This window comes from Alosa alosa, chromosome 3 (genome assembly GCF_017589495.1).
Source record: "Alosa alosa isolate M-15738 ecotype Scorff River chromosome 3, AALO_Geno_1.1, whole genome shotgun sequence".
Classification (NCBI taxonomy): Eukaryota; Metazoa; Chordata; class Actinopteri; order Clupeiformes; family Clupeidae; genus Alosa; species Alosa alosa.
This window is the reverse complement of record NC_063191.1, coordinates 17,494,433-17,516,590: the sequence shown is the minus strand read 5'-3', so window position 1 is coordinate 17,516,590 and position 22,158 is coordinate 17,494,433. Positions and strand designations below refer to the sequence as shown.

Here is a 22,158-nt window from a genome sequence, read left to right as displayed (position 1 = left end):
AACATTATTTTCTGTCTACTGTAAAGGGCCTTTTTAAAATATGGTAGGCCATAAGTCATTGTTTAAATCTGTGTCACTTGGTATGAGTGAATTGAATTCTTTGTCATATGCAAGTTCATAGACTTTGAGAGAGGCCCAGGGTACATGTACATGGTATCTCATTCAGAAATGGTTCCTGCCGTTGAACTGCAGGTAACTCTGAATGAGCTATGCTTAGTACAGTATTGGAATGAGTCACATACAAACAAGAGCTAAATGAGTTTACAGAAGCAGAGTTGCAGTAGAATTGCACTTAGATGTGCAAATGATTGTGACGTCAGACATGATTCTAACAGACTTGGGGCTGTTAAATGATTGAGGCAAGGTGGCCAGTCAAGTGTTACCACACCAGCATTAAGTTTCCACACACACATACATTTGCAACTTGTCTGTGACCTAACTTTCACATACACACACACACACACACATTCACACATTCACATCTCACACGCACACACACACACATACTCTCTCTCAACATTATCACATGCTGAGTCATATCTGCAAAGTTCAGGCATGGAATTGCCTGACTGGCTTGCATTTGTTTTAACGGTCAAATCCGTTATAACTGTCAACTTTGCATGTTTAGATCAGGTTAGTGGTAAGAGTTCTCAGTGCAACGGATGTTCTTTGTCAGGAAAAGGACATTGAATGGGGTTTTTAGTTTAGACCACAATGCCTATAAGCATAATCTTTATGACTATTCCTATAAAGAGATGGAGAAACATAATGACCCTCTAACCTGATGTGACATTACAAACTATAACACTTTAATAATAAATATTACATACTGTATGTTACATGAACATTTAAGTATCCAATATTAACACATATTGAATACTATTTCTAGAATATAAAGATAAAGAGGTTAGTGATGTGGATGGATACATTTAAAAAAGATTAATCTCAGATTAATTTATTCATCTCAGTACGAAGATGAAGGTGAAATTCTCCTCTATTGAAATAATACTGACCTCAAATGTTAACCAAAAATACTTTATTCACAGTTAACACACATCTGAATACAATAAATAGAACATGACTTGAGAGATAAAGTATACTGCTAATTGTAATAAGACACAGAGATCGGAACTCAAAGCATAACGTGGAGTATGAGCGCCCATTTTACATGCTTTCAGCATAATAACAAAGTAAAACAAAACAGAAACAGAGATAAATTCCCCAAAGCGTTCTTTGTGGTGTGACTCAGCAAGGAACAACAATGCTACACCTGGTAAGAATTGAAACCATCTCCTGTTTGGAATGGGCCTTCAACGAGAGACATTGTAACATACAACACTGTTTTCAAACCTGAAGGCATTCATATGTACTGTACTCTATGCAGTGAGTCATTATGTAGCTAATGTGTGAGGGTCACTGACAATACTTCACATGCATAGTGCTATGTTCCAAACCATGCACTTCAGCAGTGTGTATGAGGGCTTTTATATACCCTATTTGCCCCCCCACTGTAAATAGCGATCCCCAGGACACTAAGCTCTGCCTAGTGCATTGTATTTGAATCCAGTGCTATGTGCAGAGACAGGGGCAGACCAGAACACATGCTCACTGTGACATTGGCATGCGGGTACACACACTGGACAGTCAACAAATGAATTGAAACCAAAGACATCAAATGATAGGCCATTGACTGGGTTTAACACTAGGCGTCATGCATAGCAAGTCAGTGTCACAGTGGTATAACTGTTAGTGCAAGAAGATTTTAAGTTAAGTTTTTTCTTTTCATTTTCTTAAGCCACATAAGCAACTAGACACTGTTAAGATAGAAGCATTTTAAGGTCAGTATATCTATATCTATATCTATATCTATATACCCCAAGTCTAAAAACAACAGAGTACATATGAAAGCCTAAGGAGTGCTTGCTTGATTTTTTTTCTCTCTTTAAAAAACAGCCTCCTGTGGTAACAGACCAGAATGTCTCACACTCACACGTACACAAGCAGCAGCACAGAAAAGAAGAACCCAAGTAACCGCAGACACAAACGGATGCCTGCTTCCAGCTCAGCGCTCACCTGGCGCAGCCCCCAGACAGGGAGATACAAACCAGATTCACTTCATGTTCCTCTTTCACAGTGTCATAGCAGAGCAATAAAGCCTTTGTATGAGAAAAATGGCAGTACTGTTCATGACAGAGGCAATCAAGCAGTCTCTGTTTACACAAAACACTGTTTTAACACAGCACATATACTTCCCATCTTATATAATGCAAACAGCAAAAGCAAAGTTTCATATACCAATCTGTCAGCAAAGTGCTGTCATAAGTCCTTCAATTAAAGTGATTTGTTAATAAGACCTCTAAAATCACTTTTTTACGATCATAATTATATTTGCACATAAAAACATCCAGTAAAGCATTTTCCACTGAAGTTAAATGTATAAACATTGTTTAGTGACACACAGTACAAGAAAAGTGCATCAATTAACACCTTTGAGGATTACAAATTTAGCTATGAAGATCAATAGACATTCATATAATCTCTATATTTTCGCAAGTTTGAAGAAGTAAGGCTTCACTAGACAGAGCCTTCATGATGAAGGCATTGAGTGAATGTTTTCTCTTTTCTCCTACACACACAGTACAGTTCATAGTGTGCACTCAGCTGTACTCTCTAGGTTTCTCTTTGACTGATATGTTTCCCTGATCTTCTCTTCATATGATTAGCTGGTAAGAGACCAGAGTTCAGTGACATCTGATTTCAGCTGTACCTCTACACAAAGCGAGATAAAAACAGATCTACTGAATAGAAATACTTAAAGATGGATTCTGGGCAAAAATGTGCTTAAATTGTCCTCTCTATTTGGCCTCCTGGGTTTCTAGGGGCTACAGAGAAGAGCATCAGGGACATCTCAGAAGAGATATTCGAGGGACAATCACTTAGATGACAAACACAACCACTTGATTGGCCCCTTGGGTAAATGTAGGAGTGTTAATGTGATTGTTTACAGGGAGAGATTCAGACACATTAATCTTCCAGTGGAGACTTTGGTCAGTAGTAGCCAAGTGACTGCCCATCTAAGGAGTGGACTAACACCGAGTCCTCCTCTTCAGCTGAGCCAAGAGTGTTACTCAGTAACATTTACAATCAGTATGCATGAACACCAAGCATATCATTTATGGCACGAGAAAGCAGAGTACATGTGCAACTCATAGCATTTGGCACTTTTAAAAATAGAAAACAAAAATAAAACACTTGAGGTAGCAAAGTATATACACATATCCAAAAGCCTTTCTTTTTCCCTAGAGTCACAGTTTTTGAATACACATGATTTGATTCACATTCAGTTGTGGATATAGAACAGTGGAACGGGGATCCTCGCTGCTAGACACTGGGGTTCTTTGGCATATATTGAAGTCTGTGTAGGGATGGAGGGGGGTGTTAGGGTCACCTTGCAGTGTCTTTGAGGATTCAGGCTGGACCAGAGCACAACTCGTTCTACCCAGGGGCTGCTCAGTCTTTGATGTCCTTGGTCACCGTCACCTGAGAGATGGTCTTCTTGACCCGCAGGGCGGTGAGTCTCGCGGCGGGGTTGGCGTACCAGCACTCTCGGATGATTTTACCCATCACTCGCAACGCCTGCCAGGTTCAAAGAGACGGGAAATTCAGGACAATTCACACGGACGTGCAAGTGTTCCTCTCCATTTTTCTCTCTCTTTTTCTCTCCACTAACACACCCACACACCACACACACACACATATAAATATTGACACTCTCACACAAGCACTAAAACTAATACACATTCCTGAAATATCACCTATTCTGCAATATAAAGTGACACATCAAAGTGCAAATACAGTCTACAGAGGCCTTCGAGCTGCTCAAGGTTCCTGCAGACAGACAGCACAAAGCCAACTGTGACACCTGATTGCAACAGCAGGGTACTTTACCTTCAACTCTCTTCTCCTCCAGACTGCCATCTCCACCACTTACCTCTCTGTCTTTCTCTCATCTCATTCTGCATCTTCTCCATAAACTTTTCTGGATTTCTTTTTCTTATTTTATCCATTACTCTTTACTCAACTCCAAGAAAGTTCCTCTTTACTGTTCTTAACTTTTTCGTGTTGGTCTTTCTATTCTCCCCATTGTTCCTGGTTTTGTATTCCCACATCTAGCCCCTAGGGTTAGGATCAGGGTTTCTGCCCACAAATCTGTTTCCTGTCTGTGTTCCACTACTTCTCTCCAACCTCCATCTGCATTTTCATCCCTCTATTCTCCCCCTCCTCTCCTCACAGCTCTGCCACATCTCTCCACTCCTCTCCTCACAGCTCTGCCACATCTCTCCACTCCTCTCCTCTATTCTCCCCCTCCTCTCCTCACAGCTCTGCCACATCTCTCCACTCCTCTCCTCTATTCTCCCCTCCTCTCCTCACAGCTCTGCCACATCCTCTCCTCCTCTCCTCTGTTCTCTCCACTCCTCACAGCTCTGCCACATCTCTCCACTCCTCTCCTCTATTCTCCCCTTCCTCTCCTCACAGCTCTGCCACATCTCTCCACTCCTCTCCTCTATTCTCCCCTTCCTCTCCTCACAGCTCTGCCACATCTCTCCTCTCCTCTGTTTTCTCCTCTCCTCTTTTATCTCCTCCTCTTTTCTCCTCTCCTCTATTCTCCCCCTCCTCTCCTCACAGCTCTGCCACATCTCTCCACTCCTCTCCTCTGTTTTCTCCTCTCCTCTGTTTTCTCCTCTGTTTTCTCCTCTCCTCTGTTTCTCCTCTCCTCTGTTCTCTCCTCTGTCCTCTCCTCTGTTTTCTCCTCCTCTGTCCTCTCCTCTCCTCTGTTCTCTCCTCCTGTCTCTCCTCTCCTCTCCTTTGTCCTCTCCTCTGTCCTCTCCTCTCCTCTGTTCTCTCCTCTGTTTTCTCCTCTCCTCTGTCCTCTCTTTTGTCATCTCCTCTGTTCTCTCCTCCCTCTCCTCTGTCCTCTCCTTTGTCCTCTCCTCTGTCCTCTCCTCTCCTCTCCTCTGTTCTCTCCCTCTGTTTTCTTCTCTCTTCTGTTTTCTCCTCTCCTTTGTTCTCCTCTGTTCTCTCCTCTGTTTTCTCCTCTCCTCTGTTCTCCTCTCTCCTCTCCTCTGTTCTCCTCTCCTCTGTCCTCTCCTCTCCTCACACCCTTATGAAAATTAACCATGGTTTTACTATGGTTTTTTGGTTTAATGTTTTTTTGGGTAACTATGATAACCATGGTTTATCACTATAATTGATTAAAAAAAAAGCACCATGCCCCATGTGAGGATCGAACTCACAACCTTTAGATTAGATGACACGCTACCTACTGCGCGAATGATGCTTCAGCTGCAGTTGTCAGTAAGAGCTCATCAGGGTTTATCACTACAGTTTTATCATAGTTGACTGTCGTTAAACCCTAGCATTACCATGGTAATTAATCATGGTTTTCCTCAGAAGGTATAAACCATGGTTTTCTTCAGAAGGTATAAAGCATAGTTGTTCCTAACCCAACTTTGCAACATCATGGACTGTTACATAGTAGTTACACGGTTACCATGTTAAAACCATAGTAGTAGCACAGTCACCATGAAGTGCAATAGGGGAACCATGGTGGTGGTACCAAAGCTACTATGAAGAACTATGCATAAACCATAGTAGTACTATGGTTAGGAGCATGGTGATCATCACCATGGGGTACCATGGTAAAACCACAGTTACTGCATAAAACCATAGGAAACCAGAGTGAATTTTCGTAAGGGCAGTTCTGCCACATCTCTCCTCTATTCTCTCCTCTCCTCTCCTCTGTCCTCTCTTCTCTCCTTTCCTCCCCTCTGTCCTCTCCTCCCCTCTGTCCTCTCCTCTGTCCTCTCCTCCCCTCTGTCTCCTCCTCTGTTCTCTCCTCTCCTCTGTCCTCTCCTCTCTCCTCTCTGTCCTCTCCTCTCTCCTCTCCTTTCCTCTGTCCTCTCCTCCCCTCTGTCTCCTCTCCTCTGTTCTCTCCTCTCATCTGTCCTCTCCTCTCCTCTGTCCTCTCTCCTCTCATCTGTCCTCTCCTCTCCTCTCTCCTTTCCTCTCCTCACAACTCTGCCACATCTCTCCTCTGTTCTACCCCCTCCATTGCTCACCTCACAGCTCTGCCACTGGTTGGGAATGTTGGGCCGGAGCTTCTGGTCACACACCACCTTCCTCATGTCCTCGATGGACGGATCCGAAGGCACCAAGTCATAATAAGGCAGCTGGAAATCTTCATGGATTCCTGACACAAAAAATGAAATTAAATTGTCAACAAACCTTTTTCAGTCATGTCGAGTTATAACAGCGGCAACACTTCTTTTCAAGGACTCAAGTTGAACGTGATTCTAAAACTGTGTGCAAAATTATTAGGCAAGTGAGTATTTTGACCTTATTGCCATTTTCATGCATATTTTCCAACTCCAAGCTATATAAACTTGAATGCTAATTGGATTTAAGCATTATCAGGTGATGTGTATTTGTGTAATGAGGGAGGGAGTGGCCTATAGTGATCAACACCCTATATCAAGGTGTGCATAATTATTAGGCAGCTTCTTTACCTCAGACAAAATGGGCCAAAAAAGAGATTTAACAGACTCTGAAAAGTCAAAAATAGTAAAATGCCTTTCAGAGGGATGCAGCACTCTTGAAGTAGCAAAGATATTGAGGCGTGATCACCGAACAATCAAACGTTTCGTTGCAAATAGTCAACAGGGTCGCAAGAAACGTGTGGAGAAAAAAAGGCGCAGATTAACTGCTAGAGACTTGAGAAGAATTAAATGTGAAGTTACCAGGAACCCATTAACCTCCAGTGCTGCCATATTCCAGAAATGCAACCTACCTGGAGTGTCCAGAAGTTCAAGGTGTTCAGTGCTCAGACATGGCCCAGGTAAGAAAGGCTAAAACACGACCACCACTTAACAAGACTCATAAGTTGAAACGTCAAGCCTGGGCCAAGAAATATCTGAAGACAGATTTTTCAAAGGTTTTATGGACGGATGAAATGAGAGTGACTCTTGATGGACCAGATGGATGGGCCCGTGGCTGGATCACTAATGGGCACAGAGCTCCACTTCGAGTCAGACGCCAGCAAGGTGGAGGTGGGGTACTGGTATGGGCTGCTATACTTACAACCGGACCCGCGTCACACATAGCAGGTTGTTTGCGCCATGCCCCTTTTGAGGGGAAAACATTCCCTCAGAACAAGCCAGAGTGAACCCGTAGACATGTACCAACCACACAGCTAAGAACCCCTCCCTGAGTTTCTTTTGCCTACCATGTCCTCAAAAAAAATCCTGACAGAAGAAAATTATGGCATCAAGCCATAAGAAGAGAAGACCGTGTGACACTTCTGGTCACTGAGTGGGGTTGTTGCACCACTGCACTTTCGGGAGACTGAAGGGACATGTTTTTATATTAATTGAATTAAGCTTGTGTAGGTATCTTTCACGGTCAACGACCGCAAAGTGGTTATGTATTGAGTGGTCATATTGATTTGTGGTATTTTTTGTTATTATTTACTCCTGCGATTTCTGTAATGCAATTACGTTTATTGACCCTAATTTGCGTTGGAGTTAATGAGAGGGGTTGTTCGTTTTCCCCCCGAAAGGGGCGGGAACGTTTGTCACGAGTCAAGTTCCCGGATGTGCCGGTCTAACCTATTATTAAGGATGAGTTAGTTGGACCTTTTAGAGTTGAAAATGGACTTAAAATCAACTCCCAAAACTACTGCCAGTTTTTAGAAGATACTTTCTTCAAGCAGTGGTACAGGAAAAAGTCTACATCCTTCAAGAAAGCCATGATTTTTATGCAGGACAATGCTCCATCACATGCATCTAAGTACTCCACTGCATGGCTAGCCAGCAAAGGCCTTAAAGATGACAGAATAATGACGTGGCCCCCTTCTTCACCTGACCTAAACCCCATTGAGAACTTCATGACTGTTATTGAAAAGAAGGGTGGCTATATTGGTCACTGAATATTTTTTGAAATGTCAGAAGTGTGTATTTGTACATACTGAGTTGTTCATGTATTATTCTTACTCTAAGAAATTAAAATAAACAAGTGAGATGGGAACATTTTAGCTTTTCATTTAGTTGCATAACAATTCTGCACACTAATAGTTGCCTAATAATTCTGCACACATAGATATTTTCCTGATGAAGCCAAAAGTCACTTTTCCTCTGTTAAATATTCAGATTTGAGGTGTATTAACATTTTTGATTGACTGGGAAAACTGTATTTGTTCAACGATACAATAAATCCTCAGGAATACAACTTGCCTAATAATTTTGCACACAGTGTAAATGGAACACTGTTGTGTTTTATGTGAGACAATGACAGAGCAGAGAAAGTTATGTAAACTAAAGAACAACATTTAATTGATCTTACAGACATGCAGACAAACCAGAAAAGTGGCACTGAAAGCAGATTTTACTCTGCAGACTGTTTGAATTTTCACCTAATTCTTTGGACGATGTTGATATACCGGTTATGTAATTTACACACAACAATAGTCACTAAGCTCTTTAAAATGAGAGAGCCCTAGCTGCAGTTTGCTCCAAATGTTTTGCTACAGTGAGTTTGGGATCACTGCAGTAGCTACAGTTCAACTAGTTAGACATGGCCCAAAACAATTTGGTCACAGAATTAAGAACACATAGCAACAACAAGTTTAATGTGTGTTTCCAAATTATTTTTGTAAGTAAGCATGCATTCCAATATATAGTGGTGTGCAAGGCATTGCTTACATTACCATGTAGTCATATCTACTATAGTATGTCAATAGTATATTATGCCCTACGTTCATAGGTGTCTGTGTGTGTGTGTGTGCATGAGATGTGGAGTCTGCAGTGAGTCATGGTCTGCAGTGACTCACTGTCCCCGTGCTGTGGTGTTGTGCTGCCACAGCTCCTACCTCGAAACGAGCAGCGGCGCGCCAGTTCCCAGAACACCAGCCCCAGCGAGTAGATGTCCGCCCGCTTGAACGTCTCGAAGCTGTTCATATTGATCGTGTCGTCCAGTATTTCAGGCGCCATGTACCTGCAAGGGATGAACTCATTTACTACCAATGAAGGAGAGCTGGAGGAGGAGAGAGGGGGGTGGGGAAGGGGGTGGGGAAGCGGGGTGCTAGCACGGAGGGTAAACAATGACACATCTGTCTCTTCTCTTTCTCCAGGCAGTAACCTGAACCCAAAGGCAGGTCACTGAGTGGTCAGAGAGATAATGGGGGATGAGCATGTGCATACGTCCTCATCGCCATATTAACATGTGAGAGCATATGGCGAGCTGCAAATAGCCGCTCTAAGCGAGTGGGTGTTGGGAGGGGGTAAGGCCTCAGCTTATTTGGTTTGATACTGCATCATGCATTGGATTAGAGGGCGCACCCCCGACTGGCCAATAATGTCAAACTGACATTGACTGGCCAAGCGATTGCATTTCTATACTGCTTCTCCTTTTCACACCCTCCGTCCTTCCAAGCTGTCATTTTCGGGGGTGCGAAATCAATATTAATGTGAACACCTGTGTGGACACAGACGGCTGTGAATATGCCATTCGTACATGTAAGACAAGGAGCAGCTGGAGAGGTCTCACCTCTTGGTGCCCACTCGGTGATTGGCTGGGATGTCGATGGTGTTGGTGCCGGAGTCGTGTTTCACGGCCAGGCCCAGGTCGGCGATGACGGCAGTGCCATTCTTCTTCACCAGGATATTTTTGGACTTGATATCTCTGTGAGCAATGGCTGGTTTTCCTGTCGCACATAAAAAAAGCCATGGGCAGTCAGACCCTTCCAACACTGTGTCTGTCAGGGTTTTTTGTAACTAAACTAATTATAGTCCTCCTGTGAGGTATGGAGTTGTTCAATGATGGGAGAGAAATTAATAGCGAGAGAGAGAGAGAGAAAGAGAGTGAAAACTTTTGAAATGTGTATGTTGAAGCAGGATACAGCTGGATTTAATATATATTTGTATACATATTTATTTGATAATATTGATAATTATTGATAAAACTGCTCTGTTGTATGTGAGACCATAAAAGAGTAAAGAAAGTTGAGTAAACTAAAGAACAACATTAACATTACAGACATGCAGACAAACTGGAAAAGAAAAATTGAAAGCAGATTTTGCTCTGCAGACTATTTGAATTTTCACCTAATTCTTTGGATCATTATCATATCCGTTATGTAATTTATTACACACAACAATAGTCACTAAGCTCTTTAAAATGAGAGCTCTCCAGCTGCAGTTTGTTCCAAATGCCACGGCAATAGCTGTGGTTTAAAGCATGGTCTGATGGACTGACAAAACTGCTACCGAAATGGCTACCTGAATGTATAGAGGACAGAATTAAATCCAGTGACACCAATAGTCAAAACATCTCCTCCTTTCTCCTCCAGGCCTCAAATGTTCTTAATCAGCTACACATGAGTGCTTGCACTGGCAGCGATTGAATACATTCAAAAACTATTTTGTTCCTGTATCAATTAAAATTGTCAACAGTCACCTAAAATGAAATAAAAAGCTGAGGTCATAGAGACTGCATCCCATGCTTCGGGTCCCTCAGGAGGATTTCTTTTTTGTCTATTGTCTATTTTAACTGACATACCTATTTATTTAATTGTTTGTGTATCTAGGTCTGTCTGTGTTTGATTACATGGTTGTATGTTTTGTGGAGTTCAAGTAAAATTTCCCCATTACATATACCTGTCTAAATATATCTGTCTATCTATGAATCTAGCAGAGAAAGCAGGCCTCTCACCCTGAGTGCCAATGATCTCCATGTGGAGATGGGCCAGGCCGCTGGCGATGGACAGGGCCAGCACGATCATGGCTTCCACCGACAACGTGTACCTGTTCAGGTAGTCAAACAAGGAGCCGTGCTCGTGGTACTCAGACACCAGCCACAGCTGTGTCCACGAGCCATTATCTGAGGAGAGACACAGAGAGAGAGAGAGAGAGAGAGAGAGAGAGAGAAAGAGGGAGCTTTCTGCTTCCATGTCAGAGCACCAGAGCACATCACATGCTCCTCTTCCTGAGCCAGGTTTCCAAGCGACAAGACATCTATTATTTTATTGTCTGAGATCCCCTGTTCCCAATAAAAGGAGGAGTAAACACACACACACACACACACACACGGTAAATGACACTGCGACTAAGCTTAGCAGGGATGCACACGTGTAATCCCGTTGCAGGAACATGCCGCTGTGCCGATTACTGAAATTACCCCACCCATCAGCATGAAAAATTAAGACTTCTACAACAAGCCAGGATTCACAGCGTTGGTTACTGAGAGATGATACTCTTATTCTCAGTCACACATATAATCATGTGATTCATATGATGCTCTGTTCACTGCATAAAGCTGCGGTGGATTGTCTGACCTTTATGAAGACAAGCATAAATCTAGAAATAAAAGTTGGTTTTACGTTAAAAAAACAACAACAACTCTGATTTCCACATCTAGATTCCATGCTCTCAAACTAGTTTGAAAGAACTTGTGTGTCCTTTACTTAGTCTTTGAACTCCAGGAAAAGTAACGGAACTCCATGTGAGTGACTCACCTTTGTTGTCCGCGGCGATGAAGCCCAGGATGTTCTCGTGGCGAAGCATGATGGTCTGATAGATCTCGGCCTCGCGGAACCAGGAGCGCTCGTCCCTGGAGGAGAAGATTTTGACGGCCACGTCCTCACCACGCCACTTGCCCCGCCACACCTCCCCAAAGCGCCCCTTGCCGATGCTCTCCTGGAGGACGATGGTACGGGCAATGGTCCGCTGAACCAACAGCGGCAAACCTGACAGAGATACATTATGATAAATAATTGCTAACCACCATTAATAACCACTAATTCCAGTCTAAAATCACTTGAGTAACACACTTTAGTTTCCTGCATATGCTATAGTTCTTTGTTTGGTCAATTCTCATGGGAAAGAAATTGAGAGACTATCATAACTGTGAAACATGTCATAGATAGTAATCATGCACAGTTAGCATTTTAGCCAGTTTTGGCCATCATCAAAGAAACATGAAAAACTTGACTTAACAGAGCTAGGATTGTGTGCAAAAACAAGTTTTTCTCAGCACACACTATTAATGAGCAGGGAAAGGACCTTTCAAACAGATTTCCGGCCCCAATCCAACCCCTTACCACCCGCCCCATTCAGGAGAGCCACTGACCAGAGCCTGACCCAGAGGTGCTCATGTCATAGATCAGGTCCTTCAGACACTTCTCGGCGGACATGAGGCTTTGGTCGTCCAGCGGCTCCTCCACGTCCTGCTTGTGGCCTCTGGCGTGGGCACAGCGCTGACCCTGCAGGATGCACACGCCTATCATGATTCCCACACACAGCAGGCACGAGGGCACTAGGATCACCGCTGCCAGCTCCAACCGGCCCCAGCCAGGCCCTTCAGGAGGCTTCTCTGGAAACACACACACACACACACAGATTTAATTATAGAATTCTACTAACGGACAGAGATGTTGAAATGTGAAATCCTCTGACCTATAGACCTCTGTTCATGTAATGGGGAGGTTTACAAAATATCTTCTAGTTTTGTATGATAGTGTATGTCAAATGCAACATTAACAAGCCCATGAGACAATGTAACTGTCTAATTGTCATTTATCAAAATGACTACGCCTGCTACTGTTAACATATAACCATCAATAACATGTGGATAAGCAACACAAACAGCAGGTAATGTACAGGCTGACTTTAGTTAAAAATACAGACATTTTGTACAATAAAAATATAATTTTGTTATTGTTTTCAATATGCATTTCTTTCTCTCTCACTCTATTCTCTCTTACACTCTGCAGGAAATTGACTTTTAAGGACGGAGGGCTAGAATAGCAGGGTATTCTGATGGAATCAATATGAATTCAGCAAATGAATGTGCTCTATACAAACTAGCTGGCTTTTCACTATTTAGTCTGGGATGACTACAAGTGAGAAAGGTATTCAGCTGTAGCAGGGACAAAAGTCAATATGTAAATAACAGCCCTTTCACAAAAGCCTAAGTGTGAATAAAGTCTGAATCATCTTCATGACGAAACAACAAGACAAAACATCAAATCAGACCCCAGCGCAATTTATGACTCAAGATTAAACTCCTCGCTGCAATCTAATTTATTATCAGTGTGCCCACTGAAAAACAATTACTCATAGTATGTGCAAAAGAAGATGAAAGATCAGTGGAAGCAATCTGGCCTCTGTGCAAGCCATGTGATTAAGTATCATTCAGGGGAATAGTGAGGGGCATTGACTTTTAGACGGCTGTCCTTGATGCGCAGAGTGGGCGAGAAGTAAGGTGACTTAGCTGAAAACAGCTCTGAGATGCCAACAAAATCTCTAATCAATGCCTCAGTCTTCCACAGACTGGTCCAATATGATGATAGGAAGAGGAGCACTAATGTTAGTTGTTTATTTATTTTATCAACTCATTGTTTTGTTTTTTTTCACTTTTGAAATGACATGTGGTGCAATACTTTGTGAAGCAATATTTGTTGATTTCTTTTTTCCCCTGATTTGTGTTGAAAATGAATACCACTTTCATAAAACAAGCATCCAAGCATATATCTTTACCCATTGGGACCAGTGGGGGATGTTGCAATGCTTGCTGACAAGTTGGGACCAGATAGGGAGTACGTGTGTGACAAGAACCAGAGTTGGGTATTTCAAAATGTGTTTTTTACTTTCCACCAGAAATAAAAAAATCAGTCCAACTGGACCAAAAGTGGCAGAATCAGTCTCAGTTGAATGGGGAATTGTGTGATTCATGTGGAAGGGACTGAAACTGGAGGCTCATACAGGAGGCACATTTCAAGTCAGCAAAACACAGATGACATTTAAAGGTACATGCCAACTTTCTGTGAAATTAGCTTATTAATAAATTAGTGAGTTAGACCAGTTAGCCTATACTGTAGCTAGCCTATAGCTAAAAGAAAGCTATAGGCTAGCTGTTCTAACTCACTTCCAGTGAATTATGCTAAGCTAGGCTCACAATGTCAAACTGGATTACTGCTCGTACAGAGAAGAGAAGGGTACATGTATGTATCCTCTTATCTAACTCTGGGGTTGACGGCAAATAAGCTAATTTTCCAAAAAGTTCCTTTGAGGTCAAGGGTGGAAAACAGAGGGAGTTTGGCAGTGGCTACAATTTCAACTGAGACAGCTGTACAGCATATTTGACATGAGAATATCACTCTATATTATAGATTGTATGAGCAAAAAGATATAGCCCTCCTGATAAGAGAGGATCTTTGACCTCTCAAAGAGCTGTATGGCTGTGAACAGAGACACACTATAGCATCTCTAATCCTTGGCATATATATTTACTCACGGCACAGTTTTAGATGAAAACCATAAAGCCAGAGAGATTTGGTGTGCCTTAAGGCATTATAGATAGACACATGCTCTGCTTTTTGGGAATATCTCTGGTTTCTGTTTACCCAAATGTGTCTTATCAGCATAACTGTAGTGAGCCAAGGCCATAATGTGCACGTGAAAGGCTTTGGGGTTCTGTGATGCAATGAGGATACATGAGCTTTCTGTCCCAGCATGTTGAATGTACTTCAACAGCCTCTTGGGAGGAATGCAGTCTTAATGAAGATGTGATGTTAAAAGCCGCGGATGGATGACCACAGGGTTGTGGCCACTCTTGATGCAGGGGCGTTGGCTTACTCGATGCTAACGAGACACAGCCAGAGAAAACCATTGATTTTGGTTGGGCCAATTCACCAGTGCGAGCCTTTGGATGAGGCCACAGGTCCAACACCCCGCTGACATCCACTCCCCCACAGCACTTTGGCTCATTTCATAGGCCTGCCAGACTGTTCGGACAACTGCCGAAGTGCTTTGTTGTTGATGTGATTGGTCCATAAGTGCTTTCTGGGGAAAAAACAGCACGCATGAACACAAAAAGCTCAGACTCTTTTTCCTTCCATTGCTTTCCCATCGCTTTAGTCATTTAACAAGCACTTGTGAATCGCCGAATCACTCAGTCTCAGTGCGTACAATCAATGTGGTAACCAGGGGAACAGCCATTATAAGCTTCACTGCATCGCAGTGTCAGGCGTCACAGCTGGGTAACACAGAGGTGGAACACTCCCATAGATACACTGCCCTTTGGATCAATAGCCCACTCATATACACATGCACTAGAGGGCCAAGTGGGGTTGTTTGTTGTTAGCATTTCCTTAACCTTTTAGCATTCAGTGATAATACAACCTGACAAAAATAATTCTGCTTATCTTAATGAATTAATAATTTAAAGGGACACCAGGCAACGTTTTCATGTTAATTAATCATCTTCGTAAGTCGGTATATGGTTAAATTACTCATTACAGGGGGAATGAAGACTCTCTCGCCCGCCCCTACTGCCTGTAGGAAGAATATCCCGCTTGCAAGTTCAGTGTATCCGACCCACCGACCTTCAGTCTCACAAAGTCTCAGACATCGCGAGAAGCAGGATCAGTTTACATCCTGCATCCCCAGCACAGAGGCAGGCTAACGAAACTCTAGCGATTGTTGCAAACTTGTGTATAATGGCAGAGCCGGCGAAGAAGCAGCGAAAACCCTTGACGGAAGATGCAAAGAAGGAAGAGCTTCAGACCGAGCGAGGGCTCGCAAATCGACCGAAGGAAGGAGCTTCAGACCGGCGAGGGCTCGCGACTGGGCGACACGCATAGAGGCTAGGAGGAGCTTCAGACCGGCGAGGGCTGCGCTGCGTCAGGCTTGACAGGCGTAGGAGGAGCTTCAGACCGGCGAGGGCTCGATCGACATCGCACAGACGCTAAGGAGCTTCATCAGGCTTGCCTGGTGTCACTTTAAGGCAATAGATTGTGAGTTGCCTCATTGTCTAATGCAGTATGTACTATAAAAATATTATCTATCGAAACTTTAAAAACTTAGCTGACCCAAACCATACATTAACACAGGAAGTCCCGCCCCTTTCCTATGCCTCTGCAAAACACCCTACTTACAATTCTTGACAGGATGAGGAACAATGCAAAGTGCAATGTCATAATATTCCCAAAATATCCATTACTATACTGATAAAACTATGGCACATATGATGAGAGACACTATACTGTTCCATTCTGTGCAGAACAATCCCTCAAAGGCTATTTCAGAGAGTACAAATGACAAATGTATCAGTCCATACTATATTATACACAAATTTAATCCCATTGAAAAACAACCAGATGACTATACCAACAACAACACTTGTCTACTAATTACCTCAGGCATTTCTGGGGCCATTATCTAAAACTCTTGCCAACTCAGGTGTCTGACCAGCTAACAAGCGGATGAGTGCAAGGCTTTGCAGGAACGAGAGAGGTATTTATAAACCCTCCCAACCACGTCACAGACTGCCCTGAGGTACACCCTGCTAGCACTATTATGTCACAGGATATAGACGTGGATCATCCCCCTGTGTGTGTCTGGCAAGGCTGTGGGTCTGAGCCCCAGGGAAGGAAATAGGGAAGGCCTGCGTGGGTGGAGGGGCCCAGCGGAGGGTGGGGGTGAGGGTGGGATACTCCTCCCCTGACACCCAGCCGACTGTTCATGTAAAGGTCCAGACAAACACACCCACGCGGTCGGACAATCTGTGCCTGAATAATGGAGCCGAGCTTTGAGGCAGGAGGAGAAGAGGAAAGGTCACCTGGTATTTTGGCTAATGAGTGGGTTTCCAGACAAACGTGAAAAGCCATCCTGGCACTTTTTAATTAAACATTGGTGAACTCCAGCGGCGCGGTTTGTTTGCTTAGCAACCAGTCAGCACTCTGAAACGCCACAGTGCATCTTTGTTATTCATTAGATTTATTCGGAAACTGATGATTTCTACAAGACTCTCTTGTCTCAAAGATGCTATTGAGCTGAATTTCAATTCAGAGCCATCATGTGGCCATGATAAATTGCTGACAAAGATATTCTCATGTAGAAGGGCAATCAAAATGAATTACCATTTACTCAGTTACTCAGCAAAACAGATAGTTTGACAAAGTAGTTGCAAGCTAGTAGTTAACCGAACAGCAGAAGCCCATCTTCCCACAGGCTGGGAGTTCCAGGTCTGAGGTGAGAGCTGGAGGTCAGCAGCATACCCGGATGCAAGTGCAGGGTCTCGTTGTTGCAGAAGTCGGTGAAGCAGCAGTTCCTCTTGGAGACGTTCCGCGAGCTGTAACAGAACACCTGGCCCCTCATCTCCGAGGGAGACAGGCAAGACTTGACGGCCTCCTCCCTGCCGTTGATGAGCATGACCGAGTTCCAGCAGGCCCCGTCCGCCCCCGTCTCACAGGTGTTGTTGGCACACAGCTGACACACACACTTCAGAGCTGGAGGAGAGAGGACAGAGGAGAGACATCAAGTCTTCATCAAAAACAATCAAATGTGACGACACTGCAATTTATTTGGCTTTGTAGTCAGTCTGAATGATATCAGTGCTTCTATAGCCGTTTTTGTGGAAGAAAAAGAGACAAAAAAAAGCGATCGAGATAAGGACCTTGAACAACGGCATATAAAAACACACCTGTGACAGCTTGAAGCTACTTGGAGGCTTTCTTTTGAAAGGTTCCCTGACTGAACCTAAAAGAATAAGAAATCAACAGACACTTCCATCCCACTCCCATTGTACACAGTCTCCTTCATAACAAAAGGGCTGTAAATAGACAGGCAGAAATTGGCTTTAATCCTTTTAGCTATAGGTTTTTCAGAGCCATCCATGGGAGCTGGTGGCTATTTGCTCTCTTAAGACACTGTCTTCCCTGTGACATAACACAGATTGTTCACTTCAATTGCAGGAGAAATGTGCTTAATGCCACTTAGTCTAACACCCTAGCTAATCTTAACAGCTCGTCTGTACCTGCACTGTCCAGAGAAAGTCATCAACAACGCAGTGCTCAGCTTGTCAGTGGCAAATAAGTTGACTTTCACTGAGACCATCTGAAACTCATTTTCTGTGTTGTCTGAAGTTCTGATTGAGGGCAATGAGATTCGGCCTAGACTCCATTGGATTTGTAAGTGAGATTGAGAATCTTTCAGTGAGGAATCACTCTGCTCTCTGAGCATACATCAGCACACTACAAATTTATAAATACATAGAAGAAAGAATTCATTCCAGAGGGTATCGACTTTTCACAGAAATTCAACACTTCCTTCAATAAACATCACATCAAAGTGAAGTCTCTCCTTGTTATTCAAGCTAAACTTATTAAATATCCGCCTCCATCCTGTTTTCAGATTTACAACGTTCTTTTTAATCAACCAACGTATGGCATTTTTGCTTGAGCTGTTCAGCGGTATAACTCTCCCTCAACATACACCGAATGATCTCAAAGATAAGCTGCCCTCATTGAAACTCAGTCTTTCTCAGTGACATCAAGAATCAGAGTTTAAGTGCTCAGTGACCATTATTCAGGGTTCCCAGGAGTCATAGAATTTCTGGAATATCATGGAATTTTGGAACATGGAAAGTCAGGGAATTTCATATTTTTGGGGCATAGTCATGGAATATCAGGGAACTTTGTTGTAGCACTTTAAAGTTTACTTGCCAAAATACATTAATACAAATATTTAATGTGTATATCTGGTTATTAGATTTATTGTTTACTTGAGTAGCCCAACTTTTTAACCAACTGTTTATTCAATGCTCATTTATTAATTTCCTGCTCTAAAAAAGTAATAGATTATAGAGTAATACATAATTTTGTCAGGGAAAAGTCATGGAATTTTACATTTGACTTAGAGTGGGAACCCTGATTATCAAGCAGGCACAGTAAATCTGACCTTTGAAAAAAAATATATGAACCCACTCTGATGGTCCCATGGGTGGATATTTTAGAAATGTGCATAGAAGTGTAAATGTATACAGTTGTATTACATCTTGTCCTGAGCTATATTCAGGGTTATCAGGAGTATAATCAACCTAGACACCTGTGAATATTTGCATTCACCTTCACACATATCGTATCCTTTACAGTTCACAATAAAAAATCACATATAGCCTATAGGAGTGCTCTCTCTTTGACACATTACCAGCCTGTCTGGGGCAATATAAGTAATTAAGTGCCTAAAATGAGGACTATCAGCCACAAAGCCAAGGGGGTAAATTCTCCCACAGGTGTAATTGACCTCGGAGTGATGGCACAGCCTCCGAGTGATGGCACAGCTGATCCATAAACACTGGTTCATTTCAGCTGGAGATTGGGGCAATTTTCCTGTCTGACAGGCTGAACCTTTTTGGGGTGTTTTTTTACTTTTGTTTCACTGAGACATATCACTCATCCTGTTTCCAAACCCCAGACATTATCGTCCACTCTAATATATTTGGGTTGAGTGCAGCTGAATTTTCAAAAGAGGAGCACTCTGTCTGCACTTATTATGCAGAGCTCCATCTTGCAGTGAGCAATGTGTCCAGATTGATGAGGCAATTTGGTGCAGATCTAAATACAGAACAACATGCCACACACTAACTAACAAACTAATGTGTTGAAAACAACTTACCTTGCATTGTTTTAACACATCTCTGTGTCCAGATAGGGACAACACAAGTTTGTGTTGTTTCCTTTTTTATTTGTTACACAAAATGTGTTGAAAATAACACTGCTTGTGTTGAAAACAACACAACTTGCATTGTTATTTTAACACATCTCTGTGTCCAGATAGGGACCACATTTTTGTTTTAAGAGTGTAGAGAGAGTATGGACTGATAAATCCCATGGTGTGGGAGCTCAAACATTGTAACAGAGAAGGTGATATATGGCCCATATGCAATACTCATATCTTTTCCTACATGTGACACTGATCCGAGGACTCATTTCAGCGGCAAAGGTCTTTTCCATAAGTGACAGATTTTCTATCATTCTGAGTGTATAGTGACAGCCATGTGCTGTCCATTTCTGCCTGCTTATGCATGTTCTCTGTCACTAGCCAGGACAGAACACAACTAAGGGCACACTCACACTGTGCCATCTGTCCCGTACCTGAGTATGTTTGACCCCCAGAGTCCAGTTCGTTTGGCCAGTGTGATCACTCCGTACCATACCTGGACATGGGCCGCTTTTCGGTGCCCGGGTACGCTTGAGGAGGAGGGACACAGTACAGTTGGGCTTATAATGACGCCGATGCCAAGATTCTAGAGCACAGCAGCTCAACCGTGCCTGTGTACAGTTTGATAGTATGCAGTGTGAGTGCAAACCAAGAACGGGAGAGAACCGTACTCTGGCACAGTACAAGTGACCGTGCCCAGTTTTAGTACGCTCTTAGTGACTTGGTCAGTAATGACACAACTGTATTTTAGTATTCATTTGCATTCAGGTTTTTGTGCAGTGGTTTCAATGAAGCAGTGATGACATGGATTGACCAGAAGAGGTGTGTTTTAGTAAGTAGTAAGTAAGTAATGTGAATGTACATAGCACACATATCCAAAGTGCTTCACAATAAAATAAAATACAACTGATAGCTCCAGACAAAAAAACAACAACTTTTCTTTTGAATGGACAAACAGAATGCACACATATTTTTAAAAATGGGATTGAATAAAACTTAGTGCTGATTTAATGCCAGATCAGAACAGAACTAACTCTAGTAACATAGTAGCAACTATGAGGTCAATAACTGCACCATAGACTAATCCTGGACTGTGTTCTAGGAAAACTGGAATTAGATTAATTTGTATCTTGAGCCCATGAAAGAATGATTTAAATATGTTTTAAATGTTGGGTAATCCTGTGACACTTATACAGTTACTGCTGTTTATAAAGCTATTAGCTTGATTCATACATCTAATGGCTCTTTTGTTGCATGATATTTTCAGAGAGAGGTATTTATAATAAACCCTCTCAACCAACAATATTTTAATAATTTCAGTTTCAGCAGTGCTGGTCAGCTTTGCTTTTTAACATATTTTATATAGTCATTGTGTTATAAGAGCTGACAGATGTCAGCAAAGATTCAGTAAATTTAGTTTAAATATTTCATTGTCAATAGCTTAAGTCTAAAACGGTTTTGACGCGTATTGTTGGCAAGACAGTTTAACACTTAAAAGTAAGGAGCTGAGTTTTTCGCACTTTAAAAAGGTATGCAGCCTCAAATTAAATAAAGATAGGCTATAGTCTATGACGAGAGTTTTATGCTTGCAGTAAAGGTTTTCCCAACGCACCTGTGATCTGCTAATAAAATAATGAGAAACTCAGCACTGATCTTTTGACTTTCCCTATAAGTCTGTTATATAATGACCCCATTTAATTGCATAATGTCCAGAGTCCATGACAAAATCGCTTATGTTAGTTAAAATTCATTATGAATGAAAGTCATCATCCGCCTGTCTGTGGTCATGGAGTTCATGCGCGCGCTTTCCCCATATTTTTGTATCTTAAGAAGATTAATTACGTGCGCAGTAATGCAAGAAGTTAACAGGTAGCTGGATTGCGTCTGAGTATTTTAAAGTCAATGCCATGTTTAGTTTGTATGGACAGCTACATCTAGCTCAGTCCTGTAATATATTTCACCAGTGAACTACAGCGTAGAAGAAAGTGAAAATAAACTGCTGTACCTGTGGTGAGCTGAGCGACGGAGAGAAATATCAACGTCGCCTCAACTGTGTACCTGAAGCGACTCATGATGGGAGGTAGCCTACATCTGCTTGACTCCAACACAGACGGTCTACACGGCTTTTCGCAGCAAAGTCATGGCAGTGTTCTTCGATGTTATTCCTTTACCCACATTTCAGTACTGCTCCACTCTAAATAACCAGAGCGAAAACTGAATACGCAATAGGAGTTTTGCCCCGCCTCCGTTGCCTGGAATGTAAGAGGATTAATGAGCAGACCTAGCGATAAATACGTGTGGATGTAGAGATGAACTTCTGCGTTGGTGACGGCAAGCTTGCTTAACAGTACTGCCACCCCGGTAAACAAGATATCAAGTGCACCGCATGGAGCATGTTTCTGAGTAGACTGACGCGTCTTGATGCGTCGAAGTGAGTTGTTAACATGCGGATTATGGGGAATCTCAATAGTTGACAGTCGCGCTGAATCCTTGTCAAAACAGGGATAAACTATACTTTTCACTATGCTTAAATAAATCCCATTTGTTTAACAACTCACATGTTTAATTACATGTATAAATAACTACTGTGGATAGAGTTGCATTT

The 22,158-nt window shown here is 42.5% G+C and overlaps 1 protein-coding gene across 2 annotated transcripts; it reads right to left on the bottom strand.

Moving 5' to 3' along the window:
* Positions 1-1,021: 1,021 nt before the first annotated feature.
* On the bottom strand, positions 1,022-21,855 carry LOC125292052 (activin receptor type-1C). Of its 2 annotated transcripts, none has more exons than XM_048239144.1 (9): positions 21,835-21,855; positions 17,111-17,341; positions 12,181-12,423; positions 11,567-11,797; positions 10,765-10,932; positions 9,601-9,757; positions 8,924-9,048; positions 6,120-6,250; positions 1,022-3,636 (listed from the first exon to the last, which is right to left on the bottom strand). In XM_048239144.1, exons 2-9 carry the CDS (start codon positions 17,262-17,264, stop codon positions 3,511-3,513), a joined length of 1,335 nt encoding a protein of 444 aa, XP_048095101.1. In that variant the 5' UTR covers positions 17,265-17,341; positions 21,835-21,855; the 3' UTR covers positions 1,022-3,510. The 2 variants fall into 2 exon arrangements, with proteins under 2 accessions (XP_048095101.1, XP_048095100.1); XM_048239143.1 differs by lacking the exon at positions 21,835-21,855 and adding an exon at positions 21,559-21,814.
* Between the last annotated feature and the right edge of the window lie 303 nt (positions 21,856-22,158).